The following is an 18,553-nucleotide window of genomic DNA, read 5'->3' as shown; positions in this document are numbered from 1 at the left end:
GTCTGATTCGTCAAGTAACGCAACACAAAATGGCCTCGTCCACCTACCTTAAACCATTCAAACTAGAATGTTGTCATTCAAATGCCTATAATCAAATAATTTCGAAATTAGTTTAAACTGAAGACAATTCAAAACATAGATAAAAGAAGAGTATGATTCAAAATATTATGTATTTATCTAGTAAAATATAAACATGCAGCGCACAAAGATTCTGCATTAATATGTATCTACTACAAAACAATTTTTAAATATTTTTTCCTTAATAATAATTATATTTTTAAATATTTTTTCCTTAATAATAATTATTGAAAAAACAATTTTAATAGAATTGCAAACTGCTCATATAAAATGAAATTCTATGTTTAATTATTGTTATAAAAAAGGATGATCACATAATAAAATTTATTTCATAAAATTGCTTGTTAAAGAATAATATATCAAGCACAGATATCAGTAATACAGAATCAAAATTTACAATAAAAGCATAAACCGACGAATAGCAGAATCACAACAATTATTTTATATTTAAATAAAAAAACACTCCAATTAACTAGTAGTTTATTAAACTACTTCTTTAAATAAATACATAAATATTTCTTTTTAATTACAACCATATAATCTAGCAATTATTTACAATTCAAATTAAGAAAACTCCAATTAATAGGTTATGAAAATACTCATTTTAAAACAAATTTAGCAATTATTAATTTTCAAATTAAAAAAAACTCTAAATGATCATTATTTTTTAAAATCTTTTATTTTAAACAAATACATAAATATTTCTTTCTAATCACGACAATATAATTTAACTAATATTTATACTTCAAATTTTAAAAAAATCTCCAATTAATCATTCTTTTATAAGAATGCTCTTTTTAGAACACATTTAGCAATTTTTAAATTAAAAATCTCCATTAAATCATTGGTTTATTAAATCTTTCTTTTTAAAACAAATACACAAATATTTCTTTCTAATCATAACAAAATAATTCAGCAATTATTTATACTTTAAATGAAAAATTCCAATTAATCATTTGTTTATAAAAATGTTTTTTTATTTTTTCAAATTTGTTTATGAAAATGTTATAATTTATTGCAAAATTTAGCAATTATTTATAACTTAAATTCAAAAAAACTCTATTTAATCATTGGTTTATAAAATCACTTCTTTCAAAACAAATACAAATTTTTTTAATCACATCAGTAGAATTATTTATAATTCAATTAAGAATAATAATATTTAATTATTGAACACATCAGAGCAAATACATAAATTTGCTTTTAAAATAATAATTAACCATAGTATATAATTGCATTTCGGATACTATATGATTTTCAATTGCATTTTATATTTAAAAGTTTAGTTTGTAAATTAAAACAAGTACTTATTTATTTACAACTCATGCTTGCATTTTTGCAATTAACAGATATCTTACTAATTATTATATTTAATAAATACTGAGTTTATTAAACACTACAATCAAAAATTGATAAATAATGATCCTTGTAAAAAATGTTCTTAAAATCACAAGTATCTAAGCCATATTTATTTATTTACTTACTTATTTAACACTCATGACAATTTTTCTGGTATATCTTCTATAAAAACAAATATAAAAATAAAATAAATAAAATGTGAAAGAATAAAAAATGCCAAAATATATAATTGAAAAAACTTGTTAATACATAAACAATAACAGACTGAAAAAAGCTCTTATATGATAACAGAATTTGGTGGTTCTCTATAAAATTTTTCATATTTATTTATATATTTTTACTACCAATTTACTAATACTAATAATATTAGGTTGTCAAATATCATCCTTCCGCTTTTTTGCTCTTGGTTTATAATACAAAAAGGCGGAAGGAAGATATTTTACAACCTATTATATTTTTGTAATTTTTATTATTTTGTTATTGTATACAAATGAAAATTATTATGTGTTTAAATATAATTAAAAATATTATTTTTTCTTACATTGATTACTAAAAGTATTTGATAATATTTTATAAAAAAAAACATACTTTTCCGTCCAGGTTGAAAGGCCTAAGGTCATGACGTATTTTTTATTTATGCCTAAGCGTTGTTTCTATGTGAAAGATACAAGTATAAGCGCGAATTTCGAACAGCAAACGGACAGATACTAAAAATAATGAAAACCAGGTGATTGCAAGGTTACTCTTGCAAATTTGCATGCTATGTAATATTCAACATTTATGTATATTACAAAACATATTTGCTAAAAAATGAAGAAGATGATTTTGAACAGAACAAGCAAATATTAAATTTCATGAACCTATCTTATGAATCTTTTAAATGCTGGATACAGTCTTGAATAATATTGACCTATAATCAGAATAAATACTTATATTTTTATAATTATGTCTAACATCATACTTACCAAAAATAATTTTATAAATCTTTGTACAGAAACTGATACATTTATTACCTCTGTAAATATATACAGATGCACAACAATAATAACAACAATTTACTTCAAGATAATTTCCAAATCTAATTTTAATTGCATAATTTTAATAGAATATAATAATAAGTAAATAAATAAATAAATAAATAAAGAATGCAGAGGAATCTACGTGGAGACAGCATCCAAATTTCGAATAGATCAAATGCATTTTTTTATAAGAATAGCATCTGTTTTTATGAAAGATCACTAGATTTTACACTAATTTTACAAAAACCACAATGCAAGTTTTATATAGCTGAAACTCTAAGCTTTTCTGTATTTTTTTCAAAGCCACACATGTGCTTTTAAGTCAGACAACAAATGCAAAAAATAGACATGAAAATACTTTAAGAGGAGACAACTATATTGAAGATAAATATGATTACCCATTTGTTTGGTTTATTTAAATATATTTTTAAAATTTAATCAAAATGTATCATTTTGAATTACTTTAAAACTATAAATAACGGTTCTTATAAAACAATATGTGAACCTTCTTTAATTGCAGTTAATTGAAAAAAAGTACACTAGAGCATTAATAAATTGCTAGAAATTGGTAGAAATTGTATTGATTTTTCAATTTTATTAAATTTTTTTAATTTTATATAATTCAAATGTTTTTCATAAGTCAAATTATTTAAACAGGTTTTGAATATATCAGTTATTTAAAAAAGGTATACAAAAAGTAAACAAATAGAATAATAAGCAAATAAAAAGAATCATCAGTAATTGCACTCATTTTGCAAAGGTAATTAATTTTTAATTAATTATCCATTAAAAGGAGAATTAATAAATAACAGCTTGACCAAATAAATATATTTGTTTTGAGTTTGAACAGTTTTAAACAAACTTGCCTTGAAAAATATCTAAATATTCATTTTCAAAAATCTGCACAAAATCTGCATACCAATCTTTGTATTTGCATAATTAGAGATTCTTTAATGATAAAAATTTTAATTAATATCAGACCAAAATACAGTGAAGATAATCTTACATAACCGAAACAAAAAATATGTTTTTGGTACATTTTATGGCTTTTTTGTCCTTTGTTTTCAGTTTTTTATTATATTAGCTCTAGTAGATACACCACTGGGAGGGTATCTACCAATTTGTAATCAACTATTTTATTTTAAACATTTAACATTTTCTGCTAATTGAATAAAATTGAATAAAAAAAAGATTATGAATTTTGTGGTATTTGTGTAACCATTTGATATGGTGTGAATCTAGTTGGATTCACGTCTAGGGAATTAGATAGGTTCTCCATAGGGCAAAAAAATATGCAAATCTTAAAATTAATATTAAAATTTCTTCTGATGGCTATTTATATGAACTGTGGAACTCACCCAAAAACAATTGGTTTAGAAAAATCTCTAAATGTAAGTGTATACGATATCTACATACCATCTAATTATAATTATAGTTAAACCTAGTTATAAGTTCAGGTCAAGAAATTTTTATATGTTTCCTATAGGTCAAAATATAATGAATATTAAAATTTCTTCTGATGGCAATTTATGTAAAATTGTATTAGGCGTTTTGGTGTAAAAATAGAACTTAGTGGCAGTATGCTAAATTTAGCCCTACGGCCGGCGAACTTGGAATGAACAACCAACCAACTCCTCGTGCAAGCATGAATTCGTCCAATTCATCTCGCAGTTGTGGCGAAAGCATATACGGTTGCTTCACCCTTTTAAAAATTTAAAAAAAATGTGATATTTAACCCAAAATATAGTGATAAAATAAATAAATTGTGTTAGAAGTGCATGGAATCTATATCTGTTGTTTTGATAAAAAATATGTGCTAGTGTGGAAGTAAAACAGGAAATTAGATTGATAAAATGTGGTGAGTCACAAATATTAATAATAATGTAAAATTTGTTCTAAAATGTGTAACTTGTGACAAGAATTTCGGATTTTTTGGTTGTAGTATCATACATGAAAGCAGATGCTATCAAATATCAGCTTAAGCCTTGCGCAGGTGTACGTGTGCAAATATAGAAGTATAACTTGAAAGCCAAAGAATCAATTTTTTCCCTATTATTAATTATATTAAAATTTATAAAAAGTGTATAATTATGAATACTAAAAGTATTCTTGTAACACTACACGTGTATAACAGATACAACAATCAAATATATTGCTAGCAAAAATAGGACTTATAGACATTCAATTAGTATCAATAGAAAAAAGAGTTCATTAGAATATATTTTTTTAACAAAAACATTTATATTTTTAACATAAAGCAATGAGCGCTTCAAAAAATTATTGGAAAGTTGGATTAATTCCCATGGGATATGACATATTTGCAAATATGTAGTCTTCAAAAAAATTCTAAACTTTGGTCCATTGTCATTTTCCTAAAAAAAAAATTGGTATTTATATTTTATATTTCTTCTTGATCTCCCTTATAAATAAACAATAGACCAAAATTTAATATTTTGCACAATTATTATTTTGATAGGAATGTTTGGGTATCAAAATTATATCCCAATGGAATATGGAATATAATTATTCAATTACTATTTGGACATACAAATTTATAAAAAAAATCGGAAAGCTATGGATTAAGATTTTGTGACAATTTGAGATTATGACGAATTTTTCAAATAATTTATCTAGAATAAAATAGCATAGCAAGTGAAGTAACAAATACCCTTATCACAAATTTTCTAGTTATCCATATCTCATCGAACAAATTTTCATATCGTTCGATGATGATTATATTTCACGTATATATGATTAATTTACTGTACTTTTTACAGATTTTTAAAACATAATAATTCGGATTTTACAAGCTATTTCGTAAATCTAATTTATTTGCGCCAATCATTTAGAATGTATTTATTGATTTAGAATGTATTGGCCACACGTTCATAACAATCATTTTTAGGTCAGGCTCCCACAAATGTAGTGTTAAGAAGACATTATAAACTGTATATGCTATTTCTATATACACGATTTTCAAATTTTCATTTTTTTTTTAATTTTTTATAATAAATATAAAATATAAAGCATCAACACAAACGGAGCAGGAAAACTAATTTTAGGAGGCAAGTTGCAAAAACTTCCCGATCTGTGTATATAATCGATTTAGTCAATAGGAATTTAGATAGCAACTTTTAAAATTGTGATCACGAAAGTTTAAAATTTTGACCACAAAAATTTAAAATTGTATCACAAAACATTATTCCAAATGTTAATAAATTTTTATAATTAAACCACTTTTCATAAGCCCATAATATGTAGTTTATAATGCATGTTACGACCATGAACTTCTATCATTATAAAAAAAATCATCAAAATCACAAAAAAATTAGAAACTTTCTGGTCAGTCTTTATTAAAAATTAATTAGAACAATCCTCAATGATGCCAAACGTGGTCATTTTTTTGCAGTTTTCTGCAAATTTAAAAAAAAACTGCTCGGCGAGATCTTATCTAGTTTCAACGAATGGCTTTCAAAATTTTGAAATCGATTCACTTGTTTTTAAGAAAACATCAACGACAGATCAAATTTTAGTGTCAATAAATCCAGAATGACTTGAAACGTCGAGAAAACTAATAAAATATGAAATTAGGATAATAATAGTTATTATTTTCTAGATTAATCCATTTACTTTTGTAAGTTTAAATTATAAAAAACCTTTACATACAAAAGAAACGCGTCATGAAATGCAAAAATGGGAAACAAATAATAGTTCAATAAGCATCTTTTAAAAAATAGAACACGCGTGGTATTTGAGAAAAGCTTAACACATCGAAGCTATAATAAATGCAAATATTGCTTTAATCTGAATAATTTTCTTCAATACCCATCTTGTAGCAAAATATAAATCAAGCCAGTAATTCTAATCTGATCTTAATGTCCATATTGCAATAAATCTGTAAGCTGGATATAATATATTTCTGGCAATGCACCAAAATGTGCATACGGACGGACGCACCATTTTGCACTTGTCATTTGACGAAAATCCAAGTAACTGCTAGTGAAAATAAAATTAAGACGGATGATATCGCCTCTTTAAATAGAAAATAATTTAATGACAACATATACGTATAGCACTTCGAGTACTGAAGTCTTTGTCTAGAGTTAATGACTCAAAAATATTTTTATAGACTTTCATGATTCAACGGCACATAAGGCTAACTACATAGTACATAAATTCAAAACACGATGCTAAAATTAGAAATATAGAACAGTTGTGAGATGTATTTTAATATATTTATAGTGTAAGTACTTTTTAGAGAAAATAATAGGAATTAAATGTATGAATTTACTACACATTAATATTTTCTCAATTTATTCTGAATAGTTTGATACCAACATTGGAAAAAGTGTGCCTGTGTGCCAAAATATTACTTTTCAAAGAGGTTGAACCAATTTGAAAAATTTTAAATCTATTGGAATAGGACATGCTTTAAACAGTTTTTTAATTATTTTTTTTTTCACAGAATGTTCAAAATCCAAAAGCATGTGAAGTACTCTTTGGGAGAGCACATGCAAAACACCAAGTCATGTGTGCAAAGTGACAATGCAACGATCAATCAGTGAACCATCTTCACAACCACAAGAAGTATCTACAGATTCTAATCAAGTTCCAAATTTAGGAAGAAGAAGTTTACCAAGACCAACATCTAGCGGATTTTTTTCGTTCCTCCGTTGGTTTAAAAAAGATGAAAAAGATTTAAACACAGACAGTGAAGACGAAAATTTAAGTAGACCAGTGAGTCCATTATTTTCTAGTAATGAAAGTGTGAATTCAATATTTTCAACAGCAACAGCCACAAGTTTCGCTTACGTGCCTCCTAATATTTATAAGCCCTTCGGTACAGCTTCTCAACCAGAAACCCTTATAGCTCCTGGACCTGATACTGAAACTTATCGCAAAAGACTGAGACAAAGGGAGCGACTAAAAGAATTGGATCGCAATTTAACCTTGCGTAAAAAATATAGGTTGTATGCTGCGGATACTTTACGGAAAAACGATCGCATAGACTTTAGTGATCCTAAAAAAATAAAAACTGAAAATAATAGAAATTATTGTGATTTAAGTTTACCAATAACAAGAGTAAGTGACATTAATACAAGTGCAAATGGAAGTGTTGTAAAAGGTCACAGGAGAACTGCCAGTGATTCATCAAAGGATAAACGAGCTGGTGCTTATGTTCATGTTAAAGGTAAAAGACGTGCTCCGCCGCCTCCTAAATATAACGGTTTGAAACAAACTAATTCACAATCGAGATCATCAACTATTTCCCGCAAAAAGCGACCAGCACCTCCGCCACCAATTGAGCTAAAAAACGAAGATACTAAACCTAATAATTTCAATAATATGGATAACCCAAAAGACCCTAGTGATATTCCTAAAGAGGACCCAATAGCTAATGATTCATTGAAACTTGAAAAAGGTGTTCTGAAACCAAGCAAATCCATTGTTATTAAAGAAGACATGTCGTTAGGAAAAGAAATCAAGGATGTACCGCCAGTATCTCCTAGGCCATGGTATAAACGCACAGGTGGTAACTCTAAAGATTTCAAAAAAGATAAACCTTTAGATAAATCTAAAGATAAAGAAAATGCAGCTTTTCCTGAAGTTAACTACTGTAGAAGTAGTACCGCAAGCGATTACAATCCAAGATTCAGTTTCTTTTCAAAAATAAATGATAAATCTGATGATAAAAAGAAAGATTCAGAAAAAAGAAAATCTGGTTTGTCAATGTTGGCAAATATAAGCGAATTAGATCGCGAAGCAGCAGCAATTGTTAATAGCCAACGGGAACAAAGCCAAAATGACGAGTTTGATGAAATTCCAAGTTTTCTTAGACCGCATGTTCCAGAAAAAGAAGAGGAAAATGGTCCGAAATCAGCAAGAGACTTAATATCAAAATTCAACGCTATCACTAACGTGACTAAAGTTACTGTAAACTCAGCATTTTTCAATCCAAAAGAATCTGCAAAATTATTTCCAAAAAATGCTAATAAGCCACCAACCGCTTACTTTTTACAAAACTCTGATTTATTAGGTACTTCTTCAAAAACAAGCCCCGCTCAAGAATCTGAAACACCGCCAATGAAAAGAAGTATCTTCAGCACTTCTGGATTTACAAAACCGGCCTCAAACTTAACTTCAATAGATGATATTGAATCAAAGTTGAACTCGGGAATTCCAATGAATTGCACAAATAATTCCCCTAAGTTAGAAAAACAAGAGATCAATGACAATCTTGATAATGAATTTCCTAAAAAGTTTCCAATGAAGTCACAATCTTCAGTCAATTTGAATTCGTCTATAAATTGGACTTGTAAAAACTGTAGCGCCCAAAATCCGCACTGGAAATCAACCTGCACAAGTTGTAATGTATCTAAAGATAATATAAATGATGGCAAATTGAACGCAAAAATTACAGATTCTCCCAAAAGTAGGAAACGGACACTGGGTGATTGGGAAAAAGAACTCAAAAAGTATTTTCCAACTAAAACTCGAAACTCTTTGTGTGATTTGAAAAAGTCTTCATCTGATAGATCAATATTTAAACCTATAAATGAAAATGTAAATAAAAATGTATTGAACAAGAATAAGGAAGTATATCAATTGCACGAAACCAAAAAAATGGATGTAAACAACTTAAACATTTCAACTAATAAAGAATTTAAACCTATAAATGATAATGCAGCTAATAAAATGTTTATTAAACCGAACATGGAATTCAATAATGATAGTTCATTAAACAAAACGTTTGTAAAACCTAATATGGAAGAAGTGCGTAAAATCAGATTAGAACGCTTTAGCGCTAATCTTGATGATATTGCTCCCATTCCCAATCGTGATGAAAATGAGTTAGAACAAAGCAGATTATTTGAACGCTTGAGAGAAATGAAAAATTCTTTGCCGAAACAACATATTCCTCCACGAAAACCTGTTACCCCGGAGCCTAAAATTATTAATAAGCCTGAGCATATTGTACACACACCTCAAAACTTCAAAGATGATGCAAAGAATTTCCCTAAAGATGATACCAATAAATTTGGTGCTATTAAAAAAACTCAGGTGTTCAATGAACCTGAAACTGCGAAGGAGCCTGAAATGTCTGTCTATGTCGTGACGACTCATACAGAATTTGATGATATCAAAGTTCGGAATGAAAATGCAAATAAACCATTGAAAGTGTCTAGTTCATGTCAAACAAGTGGTGTTATAAGAAAACTCGAACCGACTAACAAACCACCAACAATCATTGAAACCATATTACCCATTATGCCAGAAAATTATCAAGCACCAGAACTAAAAATTAGAAATAGAACATACGAATTAATACAAACACGTGATTTTGTGAGCATGAATAATGCTAAAATAAATCCAATTTATCAAAAACCCAAAAATCCTTATATAAGTCAATCTAAAGTAGCAAGTGCAGAAAAAGGACACATTCACACTAGCGATTATGATGTTTTAACAGAAGATCTAAGAATTCCAAAAAGTATAATGAAGAATCGAGATACAGCAAATAATAATAATAATACTGTAGAAATTAATAAATTGTTAAAAAGTTTAGAAAATGCGATTGCTGATGGACGCCAAATGGACGCGGCTAGACTTGCTAAAGATTTGGCAAACTTAAAAGTAAATTGTTCTGTTATCAGACAACAGAATCAAAATTCTTCCCCTAAAGGTGGTGGTCCAGTTATTGTAACGTAAGTTAAAAATAATGAGAATAAAAACTAAGATACATAACATTATTAGTTAAGTTGTTAATCATTTAATCTTTTACAGTTTGGACTTATATGTGGAAGACAAACTTTCGCACCAAGGCCCGATTTTGCTACAAATACCAAAGTGTATGACTTTATTGGGTCTAAAGCGCAAAATATTGCACGATTTTGAAATACCAATTGCTATCCAACGATGGATTCTTGGAAATCAATTAGCTACTGATGATTCAAGGACCTTAGAAGAATATGGAATAAGAGAAAGTTCAGCTCCAATTTATTTGTATTTAGTTGCACCAGGTAAATAATAAAATGATTATGTAATTATGTGATTTACGAATATAATTATATCTAATTTGATCTGTATATTTAATTTTTTCAGAAGATGACAAAGAAGGTCCAAGCAAAGACAACAAAATTATTGTTAGTGGTCCAAGCCTGATTCCAGATATAAAGCGCAATTATTCCAATTTAAGTGATATTAAAGAAATGGATAGTCGAAGTATTTCTGGAAGTGAGTTTTCGCTTAACGATACCGACTGTTTCGATATAAGCGAATACTCTTGTAATGGCTTGACTGATGAAGTAGCCGACATACAAAATAAACAAAAATTAGATTGGACTTGCACGACATGCACTGTGAATAATTACAATTTGAACGAAAATTGTACTGTTTGCAATTCTGAGAAACCTACTGTTGAACAAAAAAAGCAGCTCGAAAGTTTGAAAGATGAGCATTACATGCAATTACTAAATTTAGACTCCAAGGATATCGTTTCAAATCTAGAACCATTTGCATGCAGCGTTTGTTTCGACAACTTTGTAGTTGGCGAAGGTGTTGTTTTGCGTGAATGTTTGCACACTTTTTGCCGTGAATGTTTGACGAATACTATAAAATATTCGGAAGAACCAGAAGTGAAATGTCCATTTAGGAACGATCAATACACTTGCAATTATGTTCTTCAAGAACGAGAAATTAAGGCTTTAGTTAGCAAAGAAATTTATGAACAGCATTTAGCAAAGTCCATAGCTCAAGCTGAGAATAAAATCAAAAATGCATTTCATTGCAAGACTCCTAATTGTTTAGGATGGTGCATATTCGAGGATAACGTGAATTTATTCCATTGTCCTGTCTGCTCACATTCGAATTGCTTGACCTGTCAGGTATATAATTAAAACTAATCAAATTTAAATTGATTAATTGACAAAATTATTTATTTCTAGGCAATCCATACTAATCTCGACTGCAGACAGTACCAAGAAAAAATGAAGCAAGATTCAGAAACAAACGCAGACGCTAAGAGAACCAAAGATATGTTAAAAGATCTTGTAGACAAAGGTGAAGCCATGACTTGCCCAACATGTCAAGTGATTTTAATGAAGAAATGGGGATGCGATTGGCTTCGTTGCTCAATGTGCAAGACTGAGATTTGTTGGGTCACCAGAGGGCCCAGGTGGGGCCCCAATGGGAAAGGTGATACCTCAGCGGGATGCCGATGTGGCATTAATGGTAAAAAGTGTCATGCAAAGTGCAATTATTGTCACTAATAAAAATATAGTGTTCAAAACGAATTTAAACGAAGTAAGATCGAGAATATAAATATGCTTTAATTTAGAAAAATAAGTCGATAAGATAAGAATTTATAATTTTCTTTAATAAATTCATCATTCTTGCCGTTTGTTAGATAATAATATTTGAAAAAAAAGTTTAAAAAAATAAAAATAATATTCAGATATGCCTGTCATTCATTATATGCATAAAACATAAATCATGTCCATGAAAACAATTAATTATTATATAAATAAGTATACTTAAGATTCTCATAGAAATATACCATTGATATATACCAGTCTAAAAATCATATGATAATTTATGATAAACAATTGTTTTTAATACTAATTTAGATAAGTATATATTCAGGAAAAATTTATGTAGTTTATTATGCAACAAACGATTTGATATATTTACGATGATAAAAGGTTAAATACATTAAATTAACCCACGCACCAATGAAAATAAAACCCCATACAAAATTAAAATCTCCGATTTCAAGTAACAATTTACGAGTTTTCTTTCTTCTTTGAATAATTTCAACTTTATCATAGAAACATAGATTATATATTTTTAAATTCAGTACATAACATTATTCCTATTATAGTATTATAGCTCTATTATTTATCACACTTATATAGTCATTTTGAAATATAAAAATATTATAATCATGTATCAAATATATCATTGCTTTCTTCCAAACAGTTACAACCGCATCCCGTTGGACAAATTATTTGTGTCTGTGAAAATTTGAGTGATGTAATAAAAATATATAAGAAAAATTTACATTTAAGCAAAAATTGTAAATGAATATTATATAAAATAAATATATTGCATTGGATTGCATTAAAATTGTTTTATGGGTACTCACTTTGAACCATTCTTGTAAATGAATCGTGTGACCTCCGTGACCACATTGTAAGCAACAGCTTGTTGAACCTGGAATAAATTTCGAAAAATAATGACAAAAATGATACGCAAACCATTTTAGCAAATCATTTTCCGCAAAGGATTGAAGTGTCCAGAAATTAATTTTTTTTTTAAATTACACATTTCATTTTTTTAATTGTTATTTGTATAAGTACATGTGTTTTTCATAAAAAAAATTCACTGACCTTTAACAGCCAATCTGCACACAGAACAATGCAGAGCCGTGCGTCTGCAAACTGGACATTGAGGACCTCTTGCAGACCTGCCGCAAAGGCTACACTCGGCTAAAAATTCAACACCTCTATGATGAATATCTAAATTCGTTGAAGTTGACTTTATTATCTGAAACATAGTAATGATAATTTTACACTAAAAAAATCAAGACTATCACCTTCATTCAGTAATAGTATTTCTTTAATTCCTTACCTCAGTTCTGGTTATCAATAACTTCCATCTATATAAAATTTCAGCATAGGCTTTTTTATATTCATCATATAAATGTACATGTTTATGATTCAACATTGTAACAGGTCTCACTATTTCGCTCTCAATCCGACATTCATCCATCGAATCACTCCAAGAATTACTTCTATGTTGTTTAAAAGTTGGAATATTCCAACCTTCCACTTTTGTGTCTATAGGATGAATTGTATGATAAGGTGAACCACCTGGCTGTAAATTTTTAAAAAGTTAGTATAGAGATGTGCATTTACACATTATCAAATTCAGGAATCTTATACTTAGTTTTATGAGAACGGAAATACTTGTGTATTTGTTAATACCTGTTAAATACTTTTCTGTTTATGATACAAAAATTATCAAATAAATTTCTCCCAATCAATCATATAAACGTCAATTAAACTATGTAAATTTAACAGTACAAAATTAGTTAATTCATAATTAATTATATTATATAACACTATTAAGTTTTGTTTCTCTATTCGATCAAATACAGCAAAGAAAAATAAATTATTACACATTATTATTACAAACTAATTTTTGTTAATTAATTATTTGTAACTATAAACTAGAGTGCTATAACAGTAAAAAAAGTATTTTTTGAATATTTTTACGTATTACTCAAATATTAAATAAAACATGATTATTACGTAATGATTGACGATATGATTATAACGCTTGCATAAGTAAATATGAAAACAATAAAACATAATGCACATGTTAATATAAAAATATCTACAAAATATTTAAAATAAGGGTTACTATACATATTATTACAAATAAAGCTAATATGAATGCAAGTTAGTAAATTTGTGATTGGAGTGTGTGCATGTAAGTAAGCAATGTATGCAAAGTATTAGTTAGAGTATAATGATAAACAAAAACCAAAGTTTACAATTATCTATTTTACTTTAGTTTGCAATTACCTTCATTAAAATATTATTATTATTTTTATTTTATTTGAAAATTAAATTTAAAAAATAAACGTATGCGTAAATTAATCATTACATTACCTTGAGCCATTTCCCAGAAGCTAGATGCTACAATAAAGTTAAAAAGAATAATTAACACTAAATGAACAAATAAAGTAAAATATAAATTCATGTATATAAATGTATGTTATGTGAGTAAGTGCGTGCAGTGTGTTTATGAAATAATTCTCATTTCAACTTTCATTATTTTTTAGTTTTTAGTATTTTTAATGGTGTACCAAGTTCAATTATTTATTTAATTCTCATAACTAGAGATTTTAATATCATATAGATATTTATATTTACTTGTGTTATTTTTTGAGAGCTTGTGCAAACATTACAATAAATAAAATTTCAGATTTTTTTTCTTTTGAGTAGCGACGACTGTTTTCATTATATATTTATGTATTTTACATGTACGTCTATGATTTTACGTCTTGCAGTATTCAAATAAATTTAGAATAAAATATAAAATAATGAGAAGCATTATGTTTTCATGCGTGCTTTAAAAAAATTATATCAAACGGTTGCGCAAAAATGAATTTATTAAAACAGCCACATCCCAGTGCATTTGTTCTATTCTAAATATAAAAATATAAACAGCATGCTTCATAAATACAAACAAACACCTTTTGCGAGGCTTTAACTTTCCATTCAAATGCATTTAAAATGTGTCTCGCAATAATAACAAAATATGGTACTGTGAGTGTAATTATGTGATTAATTGTAAGTTTGTATTGAAATAATTATGCCAAGTAAATGTAATTAGTACTCACGCTATGATTGACTGATTTACTTCCTGAATTTTGTCGGAAACATTTAGAAGTTTCCGAAGATTTATCGAACGCACAACACAACATTGCTGCAGTTTGTACGTCGCCAATTTTTGCATAATGGGTTATTCTGCAAAAAAAAAAAACAAATTATTTATTAATAACTTCCAATAAATTTCTAAAGTCGCTTGTTATTTCTAATATAAAAATATTTAGTTCTCATTTATTTAATAATTGTATTATTATTATAACTTCTCAAAGAAGAAGATTATGATTTCGCCAGTAAATCCGATTTACTATAATTTTATGTTTATTCGACATGTGAATACTGATAAAATTCGCATTGCTTTACACTTACAAAGAATGTAGCATACTACTCCCAAACGGATGGTAAGGCCACGGAACATCATCTTCAGAATCAGCATAACCAGAATTGCTCGTAGGTACCTCACCCATTAGTCCAGCCAAAGTCCAAGTTCTATGCAAGTCAGTTCTGCCACATTCCAAAGCCATGGCAGCATTATGCGCGCACATTGCTGAATGAAAAAAAAAATTTTAAAAATCATTAACCGCCAAGATATATCGATATCGAACCTGCCAGGCTCCGTGATTTGATAATATAAGATTCGGCTAGTCTCTTATTAATAAAGAATAACGTATTGGCATCATAAACGGTCACCATATGCCTAATTGGTTTCGGAGTAATGACTGATATTACTCCTGTTCCTGGAGCAGATATAGTTCGAGTTCTAGTGCGTTTAGAATTTTTCTGAGAAAAAACATATGTGCATTAGAAACCAATTGAAACATAAGGATAATAAAAGAAAAACATCTCACCAAATGATCTTGGAAATAGAATGATGATATGCTTAAAGTACTTCTGTTTGAATGTCTACCATTATAAACCATAGTTCCGTGCGGACCGCCGAGAGCTGATAAGGACCTTGGGGTATAACTCTCATTTTTAATTGATTGGCGTCTAGCATTTGGTGGTCTACCAAAAACAACTAGGAATCCAATATGACCCCATTTTGCTCCCGAAGTTCTAGGAAATGGAACTCTCGCGTCGTGAAGCCCTATATACAACTCTGGTTCCGGTTTTGGAATTTTGAATCGCGTCCGGGATTCTAATGTGTCGTTGGATCTCTAAAAAATAAACAAGAATTGCATATCAAATATATTGCAAAAAAAGAACAAATTCCTATGTGTAGATTTATGTAATGAAAAAATATATAATTTGAATATTTACCTCCAAAGCAAGGACAAGCCGTCTCAAACAAGCTTCCATGCAAGGTCGGGCTTTTTTGGTTCTGTCATTTGCAGTAGCTTTCAACAATCGCATTAAGGTCACTGATTGTACGCTATCCAAAGAAGTTCCAAGACCAAAATGAAATACAGGTGGAAAACCAGGTGATGGATATTTATTTGGAAAACTTATCTAAAATATGAAATTATACAGTTCATCACATATTACACAAATAAACAAAACGTACAAATTAAAACATAGAAATTTATAAATATCATTTTAATGAATACAATTACCTGTAACACGACTGTATGGTTATTGGCATTGATTGTAATAGTGCATGTGCGCTTTGTAATATCAATCACATCCATTTCTATATTAGAAACTTGATTATCTAATAAAGATAGCTCTTGTTGTAAATTGCATGGCACTGCAACAACTGGATCTGCACAATAAATTTTTACAGATTGTGGTATATTTCTATTTTATAAACAAAATTATATTTCTACAGACCTACAACATTTGTGTGGTGCGATGGACCATTGCATAAATGGTTTGATGCATCATCTATTATTAAATCATATTAAAAAATTATAATTGTTTTTTCAATTATTTCATCATTTGAACTATTGAATATTGAAATGCAATATTAAAATTTATAAAAGAATATCTTCAAGTAGTTACCTTCATTTTCCAAATCCATATGCTCTTCATCAGCTTCATGACCACAAAGTTTCTGCATAAATGCATCAACTTTCCAAACTCTAAGAGACTGATCACGAGACCAGGTTACAAGTTCATGGTCTGTAGAAGTGGAATTACTATCTTGAGGTCGCCAACAAAACTCTAACACAACATCTGTATGACCGACAAATGTATGAACTGGTGCTGACTGATTTGTCACATTCCACAGTTGCAAATAATTTTCCCCCCTCCGTAATTGAGGTACCACCACAGTTACCAACCCATCGCCAAATGGCTAAAAATATAATAAATATGATAAATTAAAATGTTAAAACAAACTGTGCTGTAACAAAAATCTTTGAAATATATTTCTCACAGTATATCGAGCTCTCCAAACTGGAGCGGCAGTATTTAATACATTATCGGGTCTTCTTGTATTGTGAATATCAAAGAATTTAACGGTACCATCTTGACTTGAGGTAGCCAAATGGTGATCAGAATTGGGACTCCAATCTATGCCATGTATTCTTGATAAATGGGCAGTGATATACTGAACAGGGCTTGTGCTTTTACGTTGATCCCACAATTTAATATCTCCATCATGTGATGTTGCCAAGATATGATTAGATATTCTATTCCATCTAACTTGTGATGCACCAGCTTTATAAAATTCACAATCAAAGTTAAATAAGTACAAAAAAATATCAAAAATTTCATATACATAAAACTTACAAACTGAGGACATCGATAATATTGGCCTTCTACCATCTCTAATATCCCAAATATGTGTATAAGTATCTACCGAACAACTGGCCAAAAGATTTGGATCATGTCTGTGCCAATTTATATCACTTATAACTCGAGTATGTGATTTTAAAGTGCTTGTTGTATTTGGTTCCCCGCTTTCCCAGGAAACTATTTCAACTTGTTGATTGCACTGGTAATAAAATGGTATGACATAAACATTACTTCATAGAAGACTATTCCAATGTTTTTTTATAAATCTTGATATAAATATAAAATATTGTAATTAATAATAAAATAAAGAAATTTTCTTACTGCTATTGCACAAATGTGTTTATAAACAGCTGATGGAGCCCATTCAACAGAAGCTACTTCATATTTACTAGTCCGTTGGATTTTTTTTAATGTATAGTTATTTTCATCAAGTCTTTTTAAAGCTAAGTGGCGCCTTCCGGCTAATAAAACAATGTTTCCTGTGTAATCTACAGCCATTGCAGATGCCTGAAGATCCCTGTGTTCTGCTACAGTTGAATCTGCACTCCATCTTTGAGACATTATTTATTTATGCAATATTTATATTTTTAAAATCTACTCAGGATATTTTTATGGCTGGTTGCATATTGTGTTAAACCATAAGATTTTTTCAAGATTATTTTTAACCTTTGACCATGTTTATGAGACCAGAAATCAGAAAGCACTAAGAGTAACTATAAATATTAAAAATTCATTCACTTCATTCATTAAGATAATTAAATATCAAAAGTTTTTGATTATCTACTATTAGCAGAATTTGATAAGTGATATTTTTATTATATTCTTTTAATAATTTGACAGCTGTCAAACATTCTCAGCTGACATATAATAAACAATCTTGAACTTATACACAGATTGTATCAGATTATCTTAAGAATTTAAAATCTGGCGGTTCTTTTTGCGATTTCAAATATAGAAGGCAAAAAAGATTTATAAAGTAAATATTGTAAATTAGTTCAAAACTATACAATGATTGAAATGATG

General features: G+C 28.5%; 2 protein-coding genes across 3 annotated transcripts; one reads left to right on the top strand and one right to left on the bottom strand.

The window, feature by feature from the left end:
* Positions 1–4,263: 4,263 nt before the first annotated feature.
* LOC113373475 lies at positions 4,264–11,757 on the top strand. Its single transcript, XM_026613770.1, has 5 exons — positions 4,264–4,314; positions 6,922–10,140; positions 10,217–10,477; positions 10,560–11,341; positions 11,402–11,757. Exons 2-5 carry the CDS (start codon positions 7,002–7,004, stop codon positions 11,723–11,725), a joined length of 4,506 nt encoding a protein of 1,501 aa, XP_026469555.1. The 5' UTR covers positions 4,264–4,314; positions 6,922–7,001; the 3' UTR covers positions 11,726–11,757.
* Positions 11,758–12,296: 539 nt separating this feature from the next.
* LOC113372572 (GATOR complex protein WDR59-like) lies at positions 12,297–18,238 on the bottom strand. 2 transcript variants are annotated; one of them, XM_026612917.1, is made up of 16 exons: positions 17,852–18,238; positions 17,525–17,729; positions 17,169–17,452; positions 16,793–17,087; positions 16,622–16,675; positions 16,405–16,553; positions 16,112–16,300; positions 15,700–16,008; positions 15,457–15,631; positions 15,221–15,398; positions 14,866–14,992; positions 14,132–14,158; positions 13,086–13,331; positions 12,845–13,001; positions 12,601–12,668; positions 12,297–12,469 (listed from the first exon to the last, which is right to left on the bottom strand). In XM_026612917.1, exons 1-16 carry the CDS (start codon positions 18,089–18,091, stop codon positions 12,398–12,400), a joined length of 2,775 nt encoding a protein of 924 aa, XP_026468702.1. In that variant the 5' UTR covers positions 18,092–18,238; the 3' UTR covers positions 12,297–12,397. The 2 variants fall into 2 exon arrangements, with proteins under 2 accessions (XP_026468702.1, XP_026468703.1); XM_026612918.1 differs by lacking the exon at positions 14,132–14,158.
* Between the last annotated feature and the right edge of the window lie 315 nt (positions 18,239–18,553).

The sequence above is a fragment of the Ctenocephalides felis genome, unplaced genomic scaffold (genome assembly GCF_003426905.1).
Source record: "Ctenocephalides felis isolate EL2017-DRISC unplaced genomic scaffold, ASM342690v1 CF-g0.4_SCAFFOLD_01604, whole genome shotgun sequence".
NCBI classification, from domain to species: domain Eukaryota; kingdom Metazoa; phylum Arthropoda; class Insecta; order Siphonaptera; family Pulicidae; genus Ctenocephalides; species Ctenocephalides felis.
Note: the sequence above shows the minus strand (reverse complement) of the source record. Positions and strands in the feature narration are given on the sequence as shown.